Source organism: Biomphalaria glabrata, chromosome 1 (genome assembly GCF_947242115.1).
Source record: "Biomphalaria glabrata chromosome 1, xgBioGlab47.1, whole genome shotgun sequence".
Taxonomy (NCBI): Eukaryota; Metazoa; Mollusca; class Gastropoda; family Planorbidae; genus Biomphalaria; species Biomphalaria glabrata.
Window position 1 is genome coordinate 8,386,421 of NC_074711.1, and position 24,857 is coordinate 8,411,277.

At 31.4% G+C, this 24,857-nt stretch overlaps 2 protein-coding genes across 6 annotated transcripts; both read left to right on the forward strand.

The window, feature by feature from the left end:
• The first annotated feature begins 3,698 nt into the window (after nt 1-3,698).
• Nucleotides 3,699-12,507, forward strand: LOC106051878 (uroporphyrinogen-III synthase-like). 4 transcript variants are annotated; one of them, XM_056020349.1, is made up of 9 exons: nt 3,699-3,750; nt 4,590-4,704; nt 6,115-6,277; nt 6,695-6,763; nt 7,755-7,832; nt 8,200-8,283; nt 8,392-8,477; nt 9,183-9,278; nt 10,964-12,507. In XM_056020349.1, the coding sequence occupies exons 2-9, from the start codon at nt 4,603-4,605 to the stop codon at nt 11,072-11,074; spliced, it is 789 nt and encodes a 262-aa protein (XP_055876324.1). In that variant the 5' UTR covers nt 3,699-3,750; nt 4,590-4,602; the 3' UTR covers nt 11,075-12,507. The 4 variants fall into 4 exon arrangements, with proteins under 4 accessions (XP_055876324.1, XP_055876317.1, XP_055876326.1 ...); XM_056020342.1 differs by having other exon boundaries at nt 3,720-3,827; XM_056020351.1 differs by lacking the exon at nt 3,699-3,750 and adding an exon at nt 3,813-3,833.
• A 1,598-nt stretch (nt 12,508-14,105) lies between these two features.
• On the forward strand, nt 14,106-23,712 carry LOC106051877 (zinc finger protein 665-like). Of its 2 annotated transcripts, none has more exons than XM_013207089.2 (4): nt 14,106-14,223; nt 18,336-19,130; nt 19,901-20,225; nt 20,602-23,712. In XM_013207089.2, the coding sequence occupies exons 2-4, from the start codon at nt 18,386-18,388 to the stop codon at nt 22,319-22,321; spliced, it is 2,790 nt and encodes a 929-aa protein (XP_013062543.2). In that variant the 5' UTR covers nt 14,106-14,223; nt 18,336-18,385; the 3' UTR covers nt 22,322-23,712. The 2 variants fall into 2 exon arrangements, with proteins under 2 accessions (XP_013062543.2, XP_055876338.1); XM_056020363.1 differs by lacking the exon at nt 14,106-14,223 and adding an exon at nt 14,280-14,448.
• Nucleotides 23,713-24,857: the final 1,145 nt, after the last annotated feature.

The window sequence follows — 24,857 nt, forward strand, 5'->3', positions numbered from 1 at the left end:
CATTTATTATCCTGTATTAAAATATAGTTTCCGTTTAATTTGTCTTGTATAAACACATTTAAACCTACAGTTTTTTCAGTGCTAAAAACAAAGGATCCACTGCGTTCGTTATAGAATCTTATCTTTACAATGTAGAGGTGACATGCACTATATTTGTTACAGCGTGGAAAAGAAAAAAGAAAAGATTGTCCTTTTCTGGCACAGATACTATTAAATCTAGATCTTAGATTGTCGAACTTAGTTCGAACGCTCTAGGTTTTTCTAGAGATCGCTGGTACCTTATTTTTAACGATTTGATAGTAAAATGTATAGGTCTACCACAAATAAATTAAAAATGTTCAGCAACAAGATTACAGAGAGAGTTAATGTAAACACAAACTCAGGGGCGGTTTCGAACTTGAAGGGTCTACCCATGGGTAATCTGCTTGGTAAACAATGCAAGTAACAATGAGGTCTCAATATTTTCAGGACAAAATATCAAAAATCTATAAAGTACAATCTATTAACAACCATAATCCTACCTCCTTCAATACAAAATAAACGCGTGCGGGACGAAAAGGTGTCCGACGTGATTGGCTGGCTAATAATAAAACTAATAATAAACCGAATAGTATGCATGATCAATCATACTCAGTACACGAGGTCCTGATGTACCTGTCTGAATACGCCAGCGGGATAATCGCATGACTCTCTACTTGTAGACAACGAGATTTATGGTAACATTGAAGTCCTAGTGAGTCTGTTCTGCTTTCGGATTCGATTAAATAATCATCTAGATTCTAGATGATGGGAGGAGGGTGCTCCTCGGACAGGGGGCATTGCTATCTTTCATCCCTAGCCTCTGGAAGAAATCTTATCTTATTTTATATAATACAGACGTTACTTCAAAAAAGTAGATGATTACGTCCTACGCGTCATGCATCTAATCATGCATATTAACCAATGATCTTAATTCTGCCAAGTCACTGGTTTTCCTGGCTAGCTCTAATAGCACTTATATCAAACATTTCAGGGTCCCTTAGCACTATATCAGTTAGTCATAATGGGTTTAAAAATAATCCGGTTTGTACAATTTACAATTCACAACATTTTAACTAAACAATTACAATGAACTACTCATTTTAGGCCTCCTTTTTTCATGGTAGATATAAATTCAAGCTGACTTTCAACCCATATTTGATCTGCCATTTTTTGCTCTGTAGACGCCAGGAGAATCTATTAACTCTTTCTCTCCGTAATTATTTACCACATTCTAGTGGAATCAACGTTGGTATCGTCAGTTAGGAGAGAAAGAGTTAATGTAGCTCAGAAAACATTTGGCACCTGGCTTTGTCCAGCCTCGCTCTATGGGAGTTTGCAGTTCTGTGAGGTCAGTTGTTATTATCCCCTTGGTTGATATAACAATGGGATATATTGTCGTTTTAGATTCTTTATATTCTTCATTCCTCGAGGTACAGTGGAGGAAGCAGGAAGAAAGGGTCGTCTAAAGAAAAGCTGGTTGAGTGGCTGAATGACATACAAGAATGGACTGACCTCTCTCTTGATATCCTGCTAAGAACTGCTCCTGACCGGGAAAAGTGGAGGGATTTGGTTACGTGAACTGTCACAGCACCACTATGACTTTGTCAAGGAGTCCAGACTGATTGCACGTACATAAAACATATTAAGTGAATGGAATGTGAATTAAAAAAAAATAATATACAATAATGATTCTTATGGTAAAAAATGCTGAAATGCTATAATGTATATTTCGTTGCACCGATAGCTCCTAAGTAGGGCGTTACAACACCCGTGTAAGCAACAAAAAAAAGTGATGTACTAAAAGTATACTGGGCAGAGACTCTCACTAACAAAGCTAATGTAAGACATACCAGATAAAAACTTTCTAGATGCATCCAAAAACTAACAATGTAAATAAGGTCAGGTTTGTAAACTCTATCTGTCAACCGACATGTATATTGGTATCAGATAATTAAATAATAATGGTAAGTTATAATAGTTATAGTAACTGAAACAAGTTTCATAATAAGATTCACGTTTCCTGTCAGGGCAATATTGCTACAAACCTGCCACATAAGTCCAGTAGGGAATCGGCGCCGAAAGCGCCATTATCCCGTTGATCGTTGAAAAGGCTTTTATCCAACGAACAGGCCTGGACCCGGAGCTCTTCACCCAGAGAAACCCCTCTTCACCCACCAGTAACGGCCATGGACCGAGTAAGACGACCGTACCGCGTACGCAGCGCACCGCGCCTCGATCCTGGGCCCACTCGCTATAAGTGGCCAAGGGCAGTGCTAACCACGGGGAGTTTGCCTCATATTCCTATACTTTAACCGCCAGGTTCCGTGCAGGGACCGCCACTCCAACTAACGGGACACTGAAATCGGCTCCCTTTGTGGAACGGTGTGGCGGACATTTTGGACTGGGTTGCTTGCTTTCGTTCCATCCCCACCCTGAGAGAGATTAAAAAACAAAACAACAAAAAGCTCAACCAGGGTATCCTGCCGGGGCCTTGTTCACTTCCCGCGCTAAGCCTACCTAGTGCCACTACTAGACGTTTCCACGGAGGTGCCATGATGAGGTCACAGGGGCTGAATCATCCGTGCCACATCATCAGAAAATTCAGCTAGCCACAGCTATAATAGCTTTTTTTTTGTTGACTCCATTGTCGAGTACGGGCGGATCTGGCCTAATCTCTGAGTAGCCATATAGATATATACCCTTTCAGAGCTGACTTGGGCCTATGTGTGTGTCAAAAGACAGAGTTGAGTCAAAGAAAACTCAAAGATTGCTTAGATTAGCCTTAGAACATGGACAATTCGTGAAGAATAGTGAAGCTGTAGGCCTACTCTCTAATTATTAGTTTCGAGAGCCAATTAACCACTTGTACGTCTTTCATCATTCATCTTGAAACATCAATAAACGACATAAAACTTATATTAATTTTGTTATACTCCTAAAGAAGTCGAATTTGTGTGAATCTAAAACGGACCCTCAACGCAGGTCTAAAAATGAGTATTTTTTTAAATGCTATGAGGTACCCTGTAAGAGCCTAACGTTTTCAGCACAAAGTAGATCCGAAATGGACTCAGAGATAGCATTGTCCTGTCCATTGTGCATTATATAATTGGGTTGGTCGGTTGGTTCAAAATCCCAGAATTTCTCTGCTACGAAGTCATTCCCAAATGAAAATTATTATTATTTAGGCCCCTAAGCAGGTTAACGTACATTTAACAAAATATAAACTGAAATAAATAGGTAAAGAAGAGGAAAAATAAAAACAGCATAAATATATAAAGCAAAATATGCTGATATCCTCTACCGCCGCAGTAAAATTACTGATTTCCTTCTCGCCATTCTGATGAGTTTGGCAAAAATCATCCAGGAACTTTGATCATTCATGAAGCATTATATAAAATTCAAGGTGACATATTATATATATACCCGTATCAGAAAATATATTCTAAGGATCTACCTATATTTAAAACTTGTTCTCATTTGTAAGACTTTTTCCTCCTTTTTGTTCTCCCATGGGTTTGCAGATGTCTGGTAACTCTAGGTTTGATAATTGCAATCCATTATTGTAAAAGAAATTTCCTTGAAGATAATAATTTATTAATGTCGGTTTCAAATTTAAAAATTACAACAAAAGACAAAAGTGCGAAAGGATATTTAGATATTTTCAATTTCCGTGCACTACGTAACTTAATTTTTGGGGAATTTCCGATGGCATTAACTAAATAATTCAAAGTCAGCAAAATATCGATTTCGTTTTGTTTTTTTTCAATAATTAATTTGCATTGACAAGTTTAGATCTAGATGTGACAGTATGAGTGTAGTCTTCTTATTTTTAATTTGTGAAATAGTACTAAAAATTGACTTTTTGTCAAAGACTAATTGATAGATCTAGAATAACGATCTAGATTCTAGTCTAGTGACTATAGAGTGACTAGAGCCTAGACTAGTAGCCTAGTAGAGTCTAGACTTAGACTAGAGTAATCTATTCTTAGTGACTTAGTTATTCTAGACCTACTCCTAGTCCTAGTCTAGCTAGACGACTAGTGGAGTGCTCATAGTGAGTCATAGTAATACTACTCATAGCTCATTCATACTGTCATAGTTTTTATTCTATCAAATGTATCATCCATCCATTTCAGTGGCACTACAGCCCATAATGGATGATCATGATGGAGGGCTCTGGCCTGCTTCAACACATCCTTCCATTTCCATTCATATGATGATTCAGATCTCGCCTGGGCCTTACTTTCTCCAAGCCCTAACCCTGATCTGTTCCAGATCTGCCTCAGCCTCCTCTTAGTCTTAGTCACTTAGTGCCTCTTACTATTCTTAGATAAAAAAAAGTCTAATACTTATCTATTTTATATACTGTACTGATATACTATACTTATAAACTATATTAACTATATTATATAAATATATATTATGACATGTATCTAGATAACTATAATATAGTCTATAGACTATATAATAAATTTAGATCTATATGTTAATAAATAAAAATACAAAACTCTATAAAGAAAATAAAGTCTGAATCTAAATATTGATTAAATTTTGAATTTATTTTCCAGAACACTACTTTCCATGGCCAGTAACACTGAAACTACTGATTGTAAAAGTATTACAAAAAAGAAAATATTTTTATTTAAGAGTCCAAAAGAAAATGAAGTCGACAAATATACAGAGGTAATCTTATCTAATTATTATTAATCTCTTGTCTTTTGACTAATTACACCCTCTTTTGTGAACTGCATGATGGGCTCAAATCTATGCCTAGGTTAAAAAGGCACTTCTAAGTCATCCTATTTCCTTACATTAAATCATTAAGGGTAAACCATAATATACTATATATATGCATCATTCTTCTTTAAGCCATGTACAGGTTCTGTGTCCAAACACTCTTAAAAGAGTCATGCAAGCACATATAATATAGAATTTTTTAAATCTTTCAAAACGGTACATTAGGTCATAGGAAAAAAGGAAGCAGCAATATTGGGGTTCACCTGTCAGACACACAAATTTTTAATGTGGACAGTTCCCCTATCTTTGCAATATGTATCTACAAAGATCCTAATGAACCATGCATGTTCAATTGTTGTTTTTATTTCTTGATGAGGGAATTTTGTTTAAAATTGCAAAACTGATGAAGTATCTTGGACTATGATCTAAAATTGTACAAGCTAATATATGAATATATGTTGCATAAATACATTGCTAAATTACAGGTGTTTTTTAATTGATTTCCTAGTATTTTTTTTTATATTATAGGCCCTAGATATAATTAGAAGCCATTACTTTAAAAGTTAGACTATATTTCTAATAATATATATTTTTACAGTTGACCCTTGATATTCCAGAACTTTTTAATCTGTCAGACTCATTAATCCAACATGACTTTGTGACAATGTACATTCTTCAACTGCACAAGTCAGTTTTGACTTTGAATTTTCTTGATTGTCTTTCTTTGGTTACTATTAGACAGTTTACCTGCTGTATTTTTTATTTGTGAGTTTTTGATTTTTTGTTTCATCTTGTATGATGGCTAATACAGTTAACAAAAGTAAGCCTGAAACATTATCTCTTTCTGAAAAATTACTAAGTAGTATGATCATGGTGAAACTCCCTCTGCCATTTCTTTGATTTAATCATTGTGCGACCTATAGACATATTGTGATTTAATCATTGTGCGACCTAAAGACATATTGAAAAATAGTGAGAAAAAATAAAATTTTCTGAAATTCATTAAAGACCATACTGAGAGAAAAACACTTGAATCCAGCATATATTCCCAAGTTCGGGAAGTTTTTTGCATTTTTTAGATTGAAAATTTTTTGTTTTTCCTCTGTTGTTTATTTATAACTTTGTAACTTTAAGAAAATATATTATTACTGTACATGAAAAATATAATTTTCTTGACATATACTACTAAATATACTGAATTTTTTGAAGTATAGCTAACCTGACATTTTCTATAATCTGACACTACTCTAGTCCTGTAACCTTTGGGCTATCAAGGTCAACTGTATTTTTAAGTCAAGCATTATAAAATCATTTGTGTTTAAACTATAAAAATACATCTATCATTCTTTCCTACAGAGTTTAGAAAGTCATGGAATGTCTTGTATACCTTTACCAGTTCTATCTTTCTGCTTCGTAAATCAGCAGCTTCTGAAAAGTTATTTGTCAGCCATTCAATTATTTTCTGCAATAATATTTACAAGTGTACGAGCTGTGGAGTCTGTAGCTAATGTTATGAAAGGTAATTGTCTAACTACTAAGTTGAGGGATACAATTATACAGACTGCAGGCACGACATGGCCTAGATTGTGCCTAAAATCAAATCAAATCAACAATTATACAAATATGTTGAGCTTCAAAAGCAGTACATTATAACCAAAAATTTAAGTAGTAGATCACATGAAACAATGCCACTGACATTAGAGTATAATAATAATAATAATAGCTCCTCCTTTTGGTCAAAGAATAAGCACTAGAAATATGATAAAAAATGTATTTTATTATTGGATAAAAACATTTCAATCAATAGGAACAGATCTAACTGACCTATACAATTAATGCATATGTTTATTCAGTTCTTCTCTTGAGTATTTCTGTTTCTTTATTCCATTTAAAAACAATTAGAAAATATATTTAGTTTTTGTCTTTTTTTTTTCAGAACTAGACGATGTTTATATGTTGACTCAAATAAAAACATATGTGGTTGGGAAAACAACAGCTGAAGCTGGTAAGCCTTAACAGCTGTCAGAATTTTTATGTTTCAATTATTATGGCTCCTTCTGTATTCAGAGGCAATATATGTGCCCAGATGAACAACTGTCCTGCAGCAGCACTAATATTTCCTATTAAGAGCACACTTCTAAGACATATAAAGAGATCATTGATTACTCATGAATGATGGTTCTTGTCTGGTGTGATCTAAATTAATGCTGGGCATTTGGCACAAACTCATTTGTAATCTCATATGAATGCAAAATTCTCTACATGGGACTGATGCTGTGAACTTCATCTGTTTCTGTGACAAATAGCATACATGTGTATCCTGTGGCCAGTACAACAAAATAGCTGACAAGTGTGTCATGTTACCAGTACATCAAGCATCAACACTGAAACCATTACCCACTTAAAGCAAGCCCAGATTAATGATTCACTTGCTGATCCTCCTTAGCTTAATTAAGTATTAACCGTCATATGTAACTTATCTAGTGGTTAGTCACTGATTAAACTCCACCCCTGCTGAAATATATATGCAGTTGGCAGTACAGAACTGAAATCTAAACTTACCTATCTGTAACAAAAATAGTGGGAACAAAATGAACTACCTCAAGAGTTCAAAGATGCCTCCATTATTCTTCTGTACATGAGTAATGGATTTAGATATGCAATAACCATCAAGGCATATCCCACCTATCAATCGCTGGCAAAATGATGGCTTGAGTACTTTTCAAGATTACACCTTCTGGAAGCTGGTCTACTTCCAGAAAAGTCGATGTGGCTTCAGGCAGGAGTTTCAGTAGACATGAATTTTGCAGTTCACCAACTACAGGAAAAATATAAAGATTACAAGGTTGCTCAATGGCATTCTATCCACTCAAGTAAAAAAGATTAAGATAGTAATAGTAAGACATTGTCTTGTCATCAGAAGATTGATAAATATAAAGATATATAATTCATTCTCAGTTTTAAGATAATGCATTTTTATCTTTTGAAACATGCAGCTAGAAAATGTAACTTCAACCCTGTTGGTGAAAACAGTGGCAACGCTGAAGCTCTGACACAGCTTATTTTACAAGAAGGTAAGAGCTTATTTGCTGTTTTTTTTTCCCCATGCATCCCTAAGTTTTATTTAGTCATTATTGAAACTCTAATTGTTAAGTTGCTAGCTAACTGAAGAAAACAGCACACTACTTTTCCTTGGCACAGTCTGCAAAAGAGCTGATTCAGCTCTGCAGCAAAAAGCTGGCTAGAAGAAGTTGCTAGCTAAAATTTATTTTAATCTCAATATCTATAATAGTTTTTTTTTTTTTTTCACATATATGTTTTGGACAAAGTAATTTTGTACGCATTAAGTGTTCCAATTTAAATAATAATCTTTGTTTTTCCAAAGGAAAGTTGTTTTGGTTAATGTAATTAAGTAATAAATCATTTGTGTTATGTCTATAGTAAAACCTGGTGAACAAAAACCATTGCTTTATCCATGCTCGAATATACATCGTGATACACTCACAGAGGCCTTTACTACTCATGGTAAGATTATAAATAATAATTAAAAAAGACTATTTAAGATTTTTAATTAAGTTATGCATATTTTTTTTATAACTTTGTTGTCATACTTTTTGTTTATTTCTTTGCCAGGCATTGCATTTACAGAAGTAATTTCCTATGAGACATGTCCTAATAAAGATTTAAAAAACTCTCTTTTAGCAGCTCTTCATGATACGGTTAGTTAGTATTTACATTTATCACATCTAACCTTGACTAATTATAGTGACTCCCAGTGGAACATAAGAACACTTTGCCATCTCAGGTTCTATTCTGGGCTATTCCTCTCAGCTGGATCCATGTCCCTTTCATGTTATCTGTTTCTATGGTAATTGGTTAATGAGCACAGTGTCAAAATCCCAGTCTTCACAGGTTCAGAAGCCAATCGCTTAACCACTCAGCCACTGTGCCTTTGCTTCTATAGATTATTTATTATTATAGAAATGACTACCATTTTTGGGTCTTTGATAACAGTTTTTTTTTTTATAATTATTTTTTTTAATTAATTTTTTTTCTACGTTTTTAAATTATTTTTTATTTACACATTTTGGAGACAATAGGGGATGGTAAGGAGTGGAGGACTGCTCTCAAAAGAAAAAAAAAACCCTTTCCAGTTATGATAATTTTGTGCTGCATTTCTATCATTAAAAAAATGTGCATTTAAAATTTATCTAATAAGATTTCCTATTGAAAACAAATGTTATTACTCAAGTGCAGTGCTAAATAATGTTGTGCAAAAAAATTAAAGCAAATTAATTAAATTATAATAATTATTGAAACTGCAATTGAATGCAAGAAATAGTGATTTATAGGCAGTGGTTCTTCATCAATTTGTAGAAGTATGCTAAAAATTATTATTTATTTGCTTTGCTTTTCTCTTACAGGGTTTACCTGACTATACTGTGTTTTTTAGTCCATCAGGATTCCAATATGTTCACACATTGTTGGACAGCAATGAGTTTCCCTTGAATGATACTAAGGTAATAGATGATTTACATAGGACATTGGTTTTCAAACCATATCTGATAGACTTTTATGCCAAGTGATTCTATTCAAAACAAAAATATTTGCTTGTAACTGTTTAGTGGCAAATTATGGATACATGCCTTTCAATGCAAATATAAACATTTAATTGCGCTAAATTATTTTTGAAAAAATGTTGAATAGTATACCTCTTTTTTTTGTTAATCCTTTAGCAATTTATCAGTAATCAGAAGCTATCTACCCCATCCCATAAAGTAAGGATGTAGCTCTTCATCAATCACTATAAAGATTATTTTTTTTCACTAAATTCACAGAAAAAAACTAAAAAAATTAATTAAATTTTTTTTTTTGTAGTAGAGAAAAATAGTCCTAGTGATAAGCATTATGTTTAAAGTCATGAATAGATCTAAAGAGCTCAATAAAATTTAAATATCATATCAGATTTAGTTGCATTCCACTCTCCAGTTCGATTTTATCTAACATTATCAATATTAGATCTAGCATCCATTTCTTCTTCCCACTATAATTACAGTATCTTTCTCAAACGGCTGCAAATTACTTACCCCAAACATTGATATTCACACCAAAATCTTAATCAATTATAGCCTAAACATTAGCTATATTTGTTCCATTTCTGTAGGCTAGCAAAAAAACAAACAAAACACAATTTTCAATAAATCAAAAAATGCTATCCAACATGTTGCAGTTAACCAAATAAACATCTAAAAAAAGTTTCACTATTAATCTTTTTGGTCAGAGTTACTCAAGAAGAATAATATTTATTTAAAAACTATGCTTATTTACGTTAATTTAAAAAACAACTAATGCTTGGATATAATTGCAAAATAAAATAAAATTTTAAAGATTAATTCTATTTTCAATGAAGGTTTAAATTCCAATGAATGTACTTTTTTTTAATTATATATTTCATTAAATCAATATCATCCCTGTACTTTAAACATGTAGTTCATTAGTTTTAACTCTTTCTCTCCTAATCCACTATACTATCCTTGATTTTACCCTATCATTGCAGTCAAATCTACATATTACTGTTTTCTTTCCTCCCAATGTTTTTAATTGTTTAAAATTTATTCTTGAATAGTTTCCCTTTGTAAAACATCAAAACAAATTAAATCTAAGACAATTATAATAATAATAATCTTTATTATCCATGAAATTGTCTTACAATTTGTGCACTACACCAAACAAGACATAATTATAGAAAACTAAAATAGACATTCACACCAGACTCACTCATAATTTACATGCAAAAAGTTTATATCAGATAGTTAATATTTAATGATTTGATTGCCAGGGGAACAAAAGAGTATTTGTGTCTGTTTGTCTTTGCTATCGGTGTCTTGTATCTCTTTTGTGATGGTAAAATCACAAAATCCTGACCCAAAGGGGGATTTTTTATTTCTAGAATCTTTTTAGCTTTTTATGAATGTTTGTCTCAAACAACTGCCCAAATGTGTATGTGTGCTTGTTGTTGTTGTTGTTGTTTTTCAGTCCTTCTGTAAAATCTTCTGCAGGCATAGTTTAGTTAGCTATTTCTGGAATTAAATCAATATTAAGTTAATGATCACAAAAAAAATATAATTTAGATATATCAAGTTATATATATATTTATTTGTAAACAAAATTACTTATATGATTCAATTTTTTTTTGTTTCCAAAGATAATAGCATTAGGACCTGCAACTTACAAAGCTATCTGTGATTTGGAATTCACTCCCTTTGGAATGGCAGAGAAACCAGATCCTGAGAGCTTGTTGAAACTTCTGTTGTAAAACTTCTGCTAAATATGTCATTGTTGATGAAAATATTATTTGCTAAATTAGCCTAAATTTTAAAATGTATTAATGAGCAACAAGGAAACAAACTAGAAATTTAAAAAATAATTTGATAGACCACAAAAATAATTTGGTAGTAAGAAGGGGGCTAATGTTAAAAAATGTCATATTTTGACAAAATAATGCTACTTCAATAACTAAGTAACATTAGTTATAGATCAATCTCTTTTCAAATTCTGTTTACTATGCTTTCTTGAATTATCTTTATTTTTTTTTCTTTGAATATTATTTTATGTCTTCCATAATTAAATTGATGCATGTGTTCTATTAATCAGCATTTCTTATCAAACCTTTTACAAAATGGCTAGGTAATGAAGTATGGATAACTATTCCCTATTGCTAAAAAATTTACATTTTTACTTGCAATGTGATAAATTTCAATTGACCTCAACATAGGTATCAAACACCAACTGGTCACTGAAGCGAATAGACTGCATCTTCTGCATATACTTCACTGCCTCAAAGGAAATTTGTAAATTTTAATGCCATACTAGATTGGATAAGTGGCAAGAAGGAATACTAGCTTAAAAATGATCCCTCTTTACAAGGGAAAGAAAAATTAACTCAAAAACTGTTTATGATGGCTTATATAATAGCAATCCTCTAAAATGAAAAGGTCTCAAAACTTTCAGTTCATGTTGTCAAGTAAAAAAAAAAATGTCTTTAATACTATTGCTTTTTCTGGTGTGGTAGCTGTTTTAATAGTATCAGGTTTAGTATTCTCAACAACCTCTTCTTATTTGCCACATTTGGAACTGTAAGCAAATCAGGGTTTTGGAATATCACTTATATACTCAAGTGAACTTACTAAGTTATAAAGTTACATGCATGCTGTGATACAACCAGTTTCTTCCTATTTTGATTTCATCTTCCCCCCCCCCCCCCCCCCTTTTATATGCCTTCAATGGGCATGTCATAATTTTTACTACTTTTAACCAGTTTCAATGAAAAACTTGCTACTACCTTACCAGAAATGGATAAAACCTCTCATTTTTAGAGTTAAGTGTGTGGTAGAGCATGTCCATTCAAAATGCACAAAGTAACATTATTGATTTGAACATTTTTATTTCAGTGTTAATACAATCTACTGTTACAGACACTCTCATGAAAAATATAAGAATTTTGTTTAGTATAGAAGAGATTGTGGCTAAAGTTGTAATTTTTTTTTTAATCTTTACATACATTTTTGGTTGTCAATAATTTTACTACTTTGGTGCTCTAATACTTATGAACTATGCATGTTGAACATTGTTGTTTTAAAAAATCCAAGCACTTGTTTTTTTGTTTGGCAAAAGTTTATGAATGGTATTATGTACATATAATATTTAAATATATTTGTGAAAATCAAATAAAAAGTTTAATTCAATAAATATTTTGTAGTGGCCTTTTGTTTTTTTAATTAAAAAATAAAAAATTATCCGTCAAAAAAACATTTTACTTAATATTATTTGATTCTGATTCTTATAATCACATGTGAAAACCAATTCTATGCTCAAGTTTCACTTTATTAATTAAAACATCAAAGTATCATTTTCTACTGCCATTTCATCTTAAACATTCAGTTCTTTTTGTTCAACCTCCCTGATATTAATTGAAAATTACTATCAGAGGTAAGTGTCCACCAAATAAATTGGTATAAGGTCCAAAAAAAGAGGCCAAATGTTAAAGGTACATAAAGCCCACTTCATCAAGCGCTGGCTGTGTGTGTGTGTGTTCTTTTGTTTTGTTACAAATGTGTGTATCTTGTTTGAGTTGTCTATATTGTTATTCTTACAGTAGTAATGCTGAGGTGGAAAATTGTAGTCAAACTGAATTTTGATTTATACCAATAAAAAAATCTTATCTTAAATCCTCTTAAACTCTCTACTGTATGTGATACACAACAAACTGTCTCAACAATTGTGATTTTACAACTACTGTCTTCTGAAAAGTTGATGTAAAACATTAAGACAGGTCAATTAAATTCTTGGAAGTCTTCAAAAAAAAAAGAGTAAATTTTTTAAATTGAAGCGAAACGTAATGAACAATCTCTAAATTATGCTGCTAATGTAAATTATGGAGAACCATTTAATTTTTTGTCTATTTCATTCTTGGCAATTAATACTAAATTTTATTTTTTTAAATTGAAGAAATGTATTTTATTTAAAAATTATCTTTGAAGCCCAAGAATTTAGCATAGATTCAGATGATCTAGACTCTTTCAAATCTTTTTTAATTTAAAGGTTAGCGGTGAAAAAAAAAATTGAAATATTGCCTTTCTTTGAGAAGTATCCTTCTGCAATTAAGGGCTTCGTTTTTATGCATTTAGAATTGAAATCTAGATCTATATTATCTTATCTTATAGGCTATATTACAGATGTTACTTCAACAAAAGAAGATAATTACTTCCTATGCAATTCATGTGTCATTCTAGTCATGCAACAACAACTTAAACTCTGCCAAGTCATAGGCTGTCCTGGCTGATTCAGGGAACCTATTCCATTCTCAAATGACACTTGGGAAGGAGCACTTGTATGAATTTGTTCTAGAGTATGGAATAAGAAACAATGTGCCTCTATATTTGTGTCTTTCTGATTACTTCATTAGCTTTTGCTTTTCTATTTGTAAATTATGGTTTAGTGTTTTATTTATTATAGCTGCTTTACTTTTTATTTTGTCCTGAAGTGTCTCAGGTTAAGTGATTTTACTAATGGTGTTACTCTATATCAAATTGGAATATTCGTTTTGTATAAATATCACTGCTCTATTTTGTTAGTAGATTTATAAGAAAAGAAACTTCACTACATCCATCAAATTTAAATCCATTATCTAGAAGTAGATTTTACACCTTTAGATCTAATTGATTATGACTACAAGAGCTTTTTTATATTTTATATGTATTCTTTTTATTTAAATCAAGGAAACTAACAAGCGTTTATAATCTCAATAAGTCAAAATCTTTTATTTTGGTTATCTCCCTTCGATTCCGCTGGGATCCGAACTCAAAGGCCTACATTCATAATGCGATGAGCTATGTCCGCGGGGGATCAAGATGGACTTTTCCCATTGCAACTAGGAAACTAATCGAAGTGTGCGGTTTTAGTAAGGTAATTAAATAGTTATCTATTAATAAATTATACAACTAAATCTAATCGTCAATGAAAAGGAGCCAATAAGGCCTAAATAATCTCACTCAAGTCTAATATGAAAACATTAATATGGATGGTGGTTTGTTAGAGCCGTCGTAATGGCGGCGGTTAGGGTTCGGACCCATTTATTATTTTTGCAGCTTTGTAAACCAAATATTTCGTTGGAATTTGAGTATTTAAAAAGTAATCAGCATATTTCTATGCTACCAAATAAAATCTTTTCTACACGTAGACTAGATCTAGATCTATCTAGTGTCTACTTCTTTAATTTTGTTTATATTTGATTCTTTTTATCACTTCACTACAAGAAAGGTGTAATCTAGGTCTAGAATTCTAGGCCAAGCTAAGGACAGTTGACACTTTCGGAGGCTAGCGGCCTAATTCTAAGGCCAGGCTAGAGTGGGCTAGTCTAGTTTAGTCTACTAAACATGAAAATTAGCAAATAAGTAGCTCAAACTCTAGAGTAGAGTTAGATCTAGACTAGAGTCTAGAATCTAGACTATTTCTATAGATCTAGATATTCTAATTCTAGGCCTATAAAGACAAAGTGGACATTAAAAGAGAAAATAAAATAAGACCTGGAATCTAAATAGATCATATGTCGGCATATTTAGTAACATATCTAGTTTCAAATAGTCCTTTAATAATATAAATGTTACTTATATAAATAGGAATATAGGTCTACCAATCCTGCTATTATTATTATTTTGCTACATAGCTAAACACACAGATATTAATATAATTATAAAGTTATAAAGCTACTAATACAGATTACAGTTCTAATATTCCAAAATATTTATAGTCTTGATTTCCAGATAGATCTATAACAAGGCCTGCCTGCCCTGACTGTATAATCTACATCTGAGCTATGCTCTTGTGTATAATAAAATATATATATATAGATATATATATATATAATAAATATATTTTATTTATTTGTAAAATATATATATATTTTATTTATTAATTGTTATTCTATATTTAGATTTAGATTTTTATAAGAGAAATTTATCCAAAAAAAGTTTTAAAAATATTATAGTATATTATATAAAATAGCTTTTTAATAGTCTATAATTAACTAGATCTATAAATAATATAATGTAGATCGAGATCGACTCTATAATATAACTAATGTCTAAGGTGAAGAAGTTTTAATTACTAGGACTATATATCTTCTTTAATTAACTCTTAACTTATAGAAAGTCAAGAACTAACTTTATATAATTAGACAGTTTTATTTTAAATATATTAAAAAGTAATATAGTAAAGTAATAACTAACTTATAATATATATAAAAAAAAAGGGGGGGGGCTTGTTTCATTTTTGATCATTTACAGTTTGTAATTCCAGATTTATGTAATCAAAGCCGAAAATAATCTTCAAAATTAAAGCCTTTTTATTAGTTTTATGAACAGTATTAATACCTTTAAATAATAGTTTATTTATAATGGACCTCATTCACCAATCGTAAACAAACAACATTTAGCCACGTGATAATATTGATAAAACAATGAAAAAAACTGTCACGTAATAGACATTTTCTATTACGTAATTTGTATAGAAGAGATAGAGAACCACGAGGCTAAATGTTGTTTGTTTACGATTGGTGAATGAGGTCCATTAAGAAATAGAAAATGTGACATAGATTGTGATTTTTTTTTTTTGAAATGTTTAGCAGATTTATTTGTAAAATGTCAATACAAAAACACAACTGATAATTAAATCCTGAGATGTATCATCCAATCAGGATCAATAATTTTATACAGCTTATATTAACACTTTCCCAATAGATACCATCATTTATTTGATCTCATTAAATTAAATTAATGTTTAATTTTATAAACTTGACTTTGTGTTACATAAAAAGAGCATGCATATCCCTTTAATTCTATACCAAATACAACATTTTCTGATAACAAACAACAAAACTATTGATGCTTAATCATAATCAAATAGTAATGACCAAAATGAAGAATTCCTTCAAAACGTGGAGAAATAATTAGGAGAGAAAGAGTTAACTCACTCTGTCTTGATGGCTGAAATTTCTCACAATTATTTCTATTACCTGACAACACAAGAAGCAATTTAAAAATTAACCAATTAGTTAAGTAAATACTGGTTATTAATTATTTTGTTTGGCATCTTGAATAAGGGAAAGAAATCATACTTAAAGTATAAGTTGAATTAGTCCCCCTGTGAGAACATTTTTTATGCATAAAAAAAAAACGATCATGTAAACATTCACCAAGATTCTCCCCTCCTTCCCTCCCCCTTTCACAACTGGCATGGAGATAGCTAAAAGCGAAACAAAAACAAATTGGTAATACTATTTCTATTGCACAGATTTATAATGTCTAGGTCAATCCTACATATAATTACATGGCTGAGCCAAACTAATTAATTACACTTAATTTAAACTTTTTTTGCTAAATGTTTTTCTTTTTTTTTTTTTAATAATACTTTTGAACTTAGTATGTTCCGACAACTGAACTCATCAAACCACTAAGTCTCTGCTTCCAGAAGGGTTTGTTTGTTTTATGAGTTTCAGACATTTCTACCAACATCCTGCAGCATGGCAGGGGATGGAATTGGGTTAGAACTCAGTCCAAAGCACATAATACAAGTATGGTCATGTGGTCTACCATATAGCAACTGTATGCAACTTTTCATAATTCTTTTTGTTTATTTTTTTTTTTTCAAATCTTCTACACAGATTCATTCCAGTTTTGTCTAATGTTAATCCTTCTTTGTAACCTCTTTCGTAATCTTTCGAAATATGTGGCATGATTAATTATTGTTTTCTTGTTCATTGCACCTTAAACAAATATGGTAGCAATTTAATATTAACTCACCCTGTCAGGTAAAAAGTATGAACATGTTATTTCTCTCACTCCCTTTCTAGGATCAGGTTGAAACTTTAAACAACTATTTATTGTACCTAACAAAACTTGAATAAATTTTTTAAAATTAACCAAGTAGTCGATTCATTATTTTCTTGATAACTAATTATGTTGTTTGATATTGAAAAACGTAAATAACTTCTACATTCTTGAGTGATACAGTTATAAATGTGGAGTTCTTCCCATTTGATAAGCTTTGTTTTTTTAAAAAGGATTTTAAAAAATATTTTCCTATTTCTTTTAACTTTAAAAAAAATCATGACAAAGCAATTAATCATTTATGAAAAATCTTTATGGCCTTCTTCCGTTAATTTAAGGTATAAATATTTTATCAGTACTTTTTGTTTGGTAGTTAATTGCTACTAAAAACTTAGTGAAATAATATGAAAGAGCTGAAAGCATAAAAATTTTAGAGAATTTCTAAAAGCCTTTTAACCTGTCAATTGGCTAAACCTGATTCATGATGGTTGGGCTTGTGTAATAAAATGAGCACCATTAAGAAAACACCTCACTATTCTTCGTCAGAAATAATTAATGAAAACTGGCAATCAGAATGCTAATTCTGAGACTAGCATTTGTTGCTGGCAAAATGAAATGATTTCATATGCAAGCGAAATTACTTTATACAACATAGCAACCCTGGACAAAAAGATTTCAGAAGAAAAAAAAAAGGTAAAAAATAAACAGGCTCTTCAGTTACCTCCCTCTGATTCAGTGAATTACATTTACTGGATGCACTTTTAATATATATATATATATACATTTTTTTTCAAGGCAGGTACTGAATATGACAAATACATGTAGAATGGAAAATTACCATATGTCGACATCAACTTTGCCCCTTGACCTTGCTTTATTTTAAGATAATTGATGTGCCATTGTGCTGTCCAAGCCATAATTACTTTTGTTCCTTAGTCTGTAAGACCCACCAGTTTTGCTCTTCTATTTTTAAAGTTAAGAAACACCAAATGATGGGTGTCAACATATGGAGAAAGGGGAGACAATAAAAGTGGAGGGTTTATCTCCCTTCAAACTATATCTTTAGCAATGTTTTTACTAATATTATTACAAGAGTTAAATAAAAGCTTATGAATAATATTTAATTAATTAATTATTTATATTAATTTAGAACTTTTGATACTATTAGCTTTTTTCTTTCAACCCTTCTAGGTGAAAAGAGAAGAAACCCTCACTTGCTGACAAAATCTTTCTTTAAGAAAATGGAAAATGGAGATCTAAGTTGCAAGGAAGAAATCAACTCCATTGCAAGTTTGTTAAGAACCTTTCTACCAGATCATGATGACATTCCTCTTAATGGCAGCACAGAACAACTGCTGAAACAAGTTGGCGAGGGATTAAATAGCTCCAATTCTTTTGATATTAATTATCCCACAGCAAGTCTAACTTCTGATGTGGAGAAAAGATTTGATGTGGACACACCTTTTTCTTCTCAGTTCAACTTGAAAAATAAAAATAAACAAAAAAGAACTAAAGAAAAAAGAGAAAATGGACACGAGTCCAAGAAAACTTCCAATCACAAAAGTAGCCAAATGGTTGTTAAGCCAGCGGAAAGTTCCGAAGATGTTGATAGTGATGCCACTATTGATATGGCATATTCAGAAATGGATCATAGTTTTGAGCCAACCGAATCAAATGTGAAAAGTATTGATAATAAGACAAATGGAGATAATCCGTTTTCTACCAACTGCATCAAACATTATGCCTGTTTCTTGTGTGATGAGATATTTACAGATCTGGATGTATATAGTCAACACATGATTGGCCATAGCCAAGAACTAGTCAGTATTAAGTGTCATGATTGCAATGAGAGCTTTGCTAATAAAACTCAGTACAGCTCACATCGTAGGCTGTCCACCTATGAACTCTGGGTAGATCGTAATAAACTTCAGGAATTAATTGCTCCATTGAAAGAAGAGAGTGAAGGAAGAACGTCAAAGAAAGCTGGTAAGAAATTTTTTAATGAATTCATTTTTTTAGCTCCTTTTTTTATGAATCTGTTAGTAACAAACATCTGATTGGTTATTGTTTTTTTTTCTTCTTAAATTTTATCATCCGAATGCCACACAATAATTTGTGTCAGTTAAAGATAAAAAAAAATTTTGGCCAGAATACTCCATAGTAACTTTAAACCAGTGATGCAACCTACAGCATGCAGGCTATATCTGGCCTGTGACTCAGTGCTATCTGGCCCCTTGAAACATGGTGCAGGAAATCTTCTTGTTGACAAAGAAAAAAAAGTATCGAATGAGTCTGTGACAGGCATGTTGAAATCTATAATTATTTAGAATAGGCTAAGCATCACTACTTTTAACCAAAGAAGAACAAAAAAAAAAAAAACAGAAATTTTCTACATAAGTTTCAATATTTCTTTTTTTTTAAATTTCTGTAAAACAGAACTTGGTATTAAATGAAGATATAAAATCCTAACATCAACAAGGAAGACAAGTTTGAGCCTTAGCCCTCACTGAAGATGGGCTTATTTGGAATAAGAATTTAAATATACCTTGTGAGCAATGGCTTTGACTGCCACATAGGTGACAAAATATGCAGGTTACAATTGGGTCTGCTTATGTGGAATATTGCACTCATCTGTAAACTTTGGACTCAAAAGACATTGCAATACTGGCTTAAAAGTTACAGTTTAAAGATTTTAGTTGTTTTTTTCCCCACACTTTGTTGTTCATATTTTGTTGTTTTTTTTTACATATGTACAGATGAGACAGAAGAAAGCTATATCTGTAGTGTCTGCGGGAACATGTACTTCAAGTATTACTCGTTCCTTAAACATATGGAGGAGCACAAAGATTCCAATGCATTTCTGTGTGCTGTTTGCCATGAAGCTTTCAAGTCGCCATGTCTACTCCGCTACCATGTTGACCTGCTGCACTCCCACGTTCAGCCTTATCAATGCAGGCGATGTCTTCGCAGATTCAAAATGAAGGGTTCTTTGTCTACTCACTTGAGATACTGTGATGTGGAACCTGGCAGTAACCCGTTTGCTGAGGAAATGCAGTTTATTGATCATTTAAGCCAACAGAGGTAAACTTTTTTTTTATAGTAAATAATTTATCAGAATAATTTAATAAGAATATAATAAATTGTTAATTATAATAAATACAATTAAAACTAATATGTATGAGCTTAATTTAATTCTATAAATTTTACTCATTTTTTTTTATTCAAATATTTTCTGGATTTTTTTTATGTCAAAATTTTTCCATATATTTTGATACTCTTTTTCTGCAAAAAAAATTACAATTTTTATTTCCTTTTTGGAATAAACAACAAAATTGACTTTTGATTTTTAATTATTTTGCACATCCTCGATAGTGATAAAACTAGTTATGTTTGTCTATTTTGAATTAAAAGCACAGTTATAAATTGTTATAAATTGTTCTTTTTTTTTTCTCTGCAGAAAATTTTTGGATATGGAAAAAGATGATATGGACCAATCTCAGTTCTCGTGTCCTATATGCACATTCATGTTTGACACTCCTGAGGAACTTCAAAATCATATGAATTATCATGATGAGATCAAACCCTACAAGTGTGAAGAGTGTGGCAGAGGTTTTCGATCAAAGAATGTCTTACAGAAACATATGCAGCTGCACAAAACAAATCACGATTGCAAGTGTGAAATTTGTGGAGTTCAATTGATTACTCGCAGTGGCTACAACGCTCATCTTCGTGGACATCGTAATCAAGAAATCATACAGGCATCGCTCATGTGTGACTCCAGCGCAGGAGCCAGCAAAGAGAACCCTGGGCTTGAGCCTGCTTTAGAAATACTGCAGAGATTTAAAGAGAAAACAGAGTCTAAATACGATGAGATGAGACAATCAGAAGATGGATCTACAGGTACTTATCAGTTGCCGAAGGCAAAAGTCAAGACGTACCCGTGTCCGTTGTGTGGAATGATGTTTCATAGTGGCGGAGCTAAATTTCAAGCTCATGCCAAGAAAGTTCACAAGGATGCTGAGTTTATTAAATGCACAAAATGTACTAAATGCTTCCTGGGAAAAGAGAATTTAGATAGGCATATAAAGCTACACAAAATGTATACAGAGACTTTCCCATGTGATGAATGCGGTAAAACTTTCCGTCGTAAGTATGCTCTACTCGTTCACAAAAGGATGCACACTTTTAAGAAATTTCTCAAGTGTGATATATGTGGCCAAGAGTTTCGCTTTGTTTCGGAGGTTGATAAACACAAAAATCACAAGCATAGGTACGACAGAATTCTCAATATTTACAAGTGCAATATTTGTGGTCAGCGTTTCCCAATGCTCAGTCACCTGAGCGTTCATTGCTACTGCCACAATGTGCCAGACTCCAAGCCTTTTGAATGTGATCTATGTAAGAACTGTTTTAGGACTAGTATTGAATTGAAGCAGCATATCTATAAGAAGCATGAGGAACTGATGAAAAAACACGGAGACTCCAGATATATTTCTAATACAGGGACTTTGTTGACTACACCTAAGGCTGAAGTGTCTGTTGCCAGTGAACCTGATATAAAAAAAGAGGTGATAGATGAGGATGAGAAAGATTCCAAGGATGAAAAGCTTTCAGACGCATCTGAAGTCACAATTCCTCAAGATGGGCTTGGTCAGGAAGCTAAAAAAGTTGGGCAGGTGGATGAAACTATTCATAATTCAGAGAATAATGGTTATGATGACACTGGGCTTCCTAGCAATGTTGATGTTTATAACTGGGTTACTCGGCAGTTCTATCACCAAGCTAAAGTTTTGAAACGTTGGACTTGCGAGGTTTGTGACAAAGCATTTTCTTCAAATTCTGATTTGAAAACACACAGACGAACCCATAGTGGAGAAACTCCCTTTAAATGTGACTACTGTGAGCGTAGCTTTAAGCAGCGAGGACATCGCAAGCTACATATACAGGTGGTACACACAAAAGACATGCCATTCAAATGCAACCAGTGTGAATCTGCTTTCCCGACTCGCTATCGCTACCAGGTCCATTTAAAGCGGCACACTGGTGTCAGAGAACATAACTGCGCACATTGTGACAAGGGTTATTACACTTTAGGCAAACTGAATGAACATAAGAAGAAACGTCATGCAGCTGAATGGGAAGAAGAGCAGGCCAATAAGATCATCAAAGAAAATTAAAAAAAAGGGAAGCTATAGGTCTGTTTCAAACAACAGGCTGTCATTAGAATCATCGTAGTTATTTTTTTTTTTATTTTTAGTTTCCTCTGCATTCTGGCATTTGTTTCTGTGAGTCTTTGTACCTTATCTTATATTGTAAGCTCTTATAATTTTACTGGCTTGAATGTTGAAGTAATGTAATTAAATATGGCATTTATTTATTAATTGTGTATGTGTGTAGTATTTTATTAATTACGTTGGTTTACATGCAGTTTTTTTGTTCAAATTGTAAATAATTTAAAAGTCCCAATTATAAATCTGCTGATAAATAAATATTTTTATGCTAATTATTTGCATTTTTAGTTTGTTTACAAGAAGGATTGTTTTTGTCATGTGATCTCCGCTGAATCAGACCAATATTCCAGATAATTTGCATAACTGACATTTTAATATCTTATCTTATAAAATACAATTAATGAATGAGTAGGGTTTTTTTTTGTTCATATGAAAAATAGACAAATACTGATATTGCAAATTATAACACTTGTCACATTGCTTTATGATTTTTAAATTTCTATTCTGAATCACGGCACATTTATAAAAATTAATTAGATTTCTCTTCAAATATATTTATATAAAATACTGATTCAATTTCTTTTCAAATGTGATGTAAAAAAAATAATATGAAAAAAAAAAAAGATATAGAAAGCCCTAAACATGAACCAGTTTTTGTTTAAATATGTAATGAGGACATTTTTAAAATTAATATAATGAAAGTCATTTTTTGTTACAGAAATGTTACATTGAAATTATGTAATTTTTATCATTATTTATACATTTACAAATATCACATTCAGCTTACATTTTTATTCATTTTTTGTAAGAAGTTTTATTGCTTTTTGAATTTGTTTATATATTGTATATTTTCTTACTAATTGCAGCCTACCAAAAGTTGTTTTTTTTTCATTTGACTTTTTATTTTTCTTTATTACTGTTGTTTGTTTTGTTTTGATACTTTTTTAACATTAATTTTTTTTTCAGTGATGTTTATTTAGCATTGAAAATTTTGTTTTGCATTTGTTGTTTGATAATTATCTGTGTTTTGTAAAAATTTTCTTTATATATATATATGTATATATATACATAATATCTTGTGGTATTAAATATTTCAATGAAAATATCTTTTTCAAGTTGTGATTTAGTCTGATGTTAATATCAGCACTTTGGTTTATCAACTGCCATTCATTCTAACTACGCTCTGAAGCAAATAGATTTACTAACCGACTACAGTAGAATCCAATGAATTGGAATAGCCGATTATTAGGACCAAAATGATTTCATCACGAAGAAAGTTAAAAAGGTGAAAAGATTAGCGTCAGGAAACACAAAATTTTATTATGCTGTACTTTATGATAAAAAATATTTAAAGTCAGTTTTTAATGTTTTTTTTCATTTTATTATTACAAGCACATAACATTACATTATTCGTCCATTTCATTTGGAATGTTAGTTCATGTATTAACATAACAGTAAAAATGCAATATAACAATCATACAGCCATATTATATTGGAATGTATTTTGAAATTTGGTTCAGTATCACAGAAATAACATACACCTTTTCCATTCCACAAATTGATCATTAATAATGAAAGACACAAGTAAAATGCATGTTCATAGACATTCATTCTGGTAAAATGAAGGTTTCTACTGTATAGTTTATATATCAATCTAGTGGTTGCTTCAAAATAGCTTGGTTAGTATACACAGGCACCTAAATATAGCCAAAAATCTTGACACTGATGATTTTATATCATTCATCTTAATCATAACTACCCTTTGATATTAATGAAAGCTTTTTTTCAAAAAGTTCCCTGAGATAAAATTATAGATTTACTCAGCGTTGAAGTTGCAATTTAATTGTATTTTTAATATTAGAGGGTGCCACTATGAAAGTTAAAATCAAGTTAAATTATTCTTTGACCCGATGTTGTAGCTTAATTGGAACACATTTGGACCAAGATTTTTTGCCCCAAATTATCAATTATGTGAAGTTTTCAAAAAAATTAATATGTATATATAGATAAAATAAAATTTGAAACAGCTTTATTCTACATGCTTCAGTACTTTTGCATACAATAAAATTGATGTTTCTTTAAAAAAAAAAAAAAAAAGACAGACTTGATAATTTTATCATCCATTGTCTGAACATGCTCTAAGTTTAAACAAGAAAAAGAGAAACTTTAATCAGCTATAGGCACAAACTATGATAGCAAACAGGAATGACATCTGGAGATCACTAGTGATGCCTCATCCACTTTAAAGACAGTTTTTGAAGATTACATAACTAGAGAAAAGCAGTTAAAAGTCCTACAAAGTTTATGATGTTCTGTACATGTAATTAAAAAAAAATACAATCAACAAGACTTTGAAATATTTTTACCTCTGTTGTTTTGTTATGACCTGTTGGACCAAAAAAATATGCTGATCGCTTAGTAATAACATATTAAACTGCTCATTTTGTTTTCTGTATGGAATAAATGGTTATCTCATTAAACA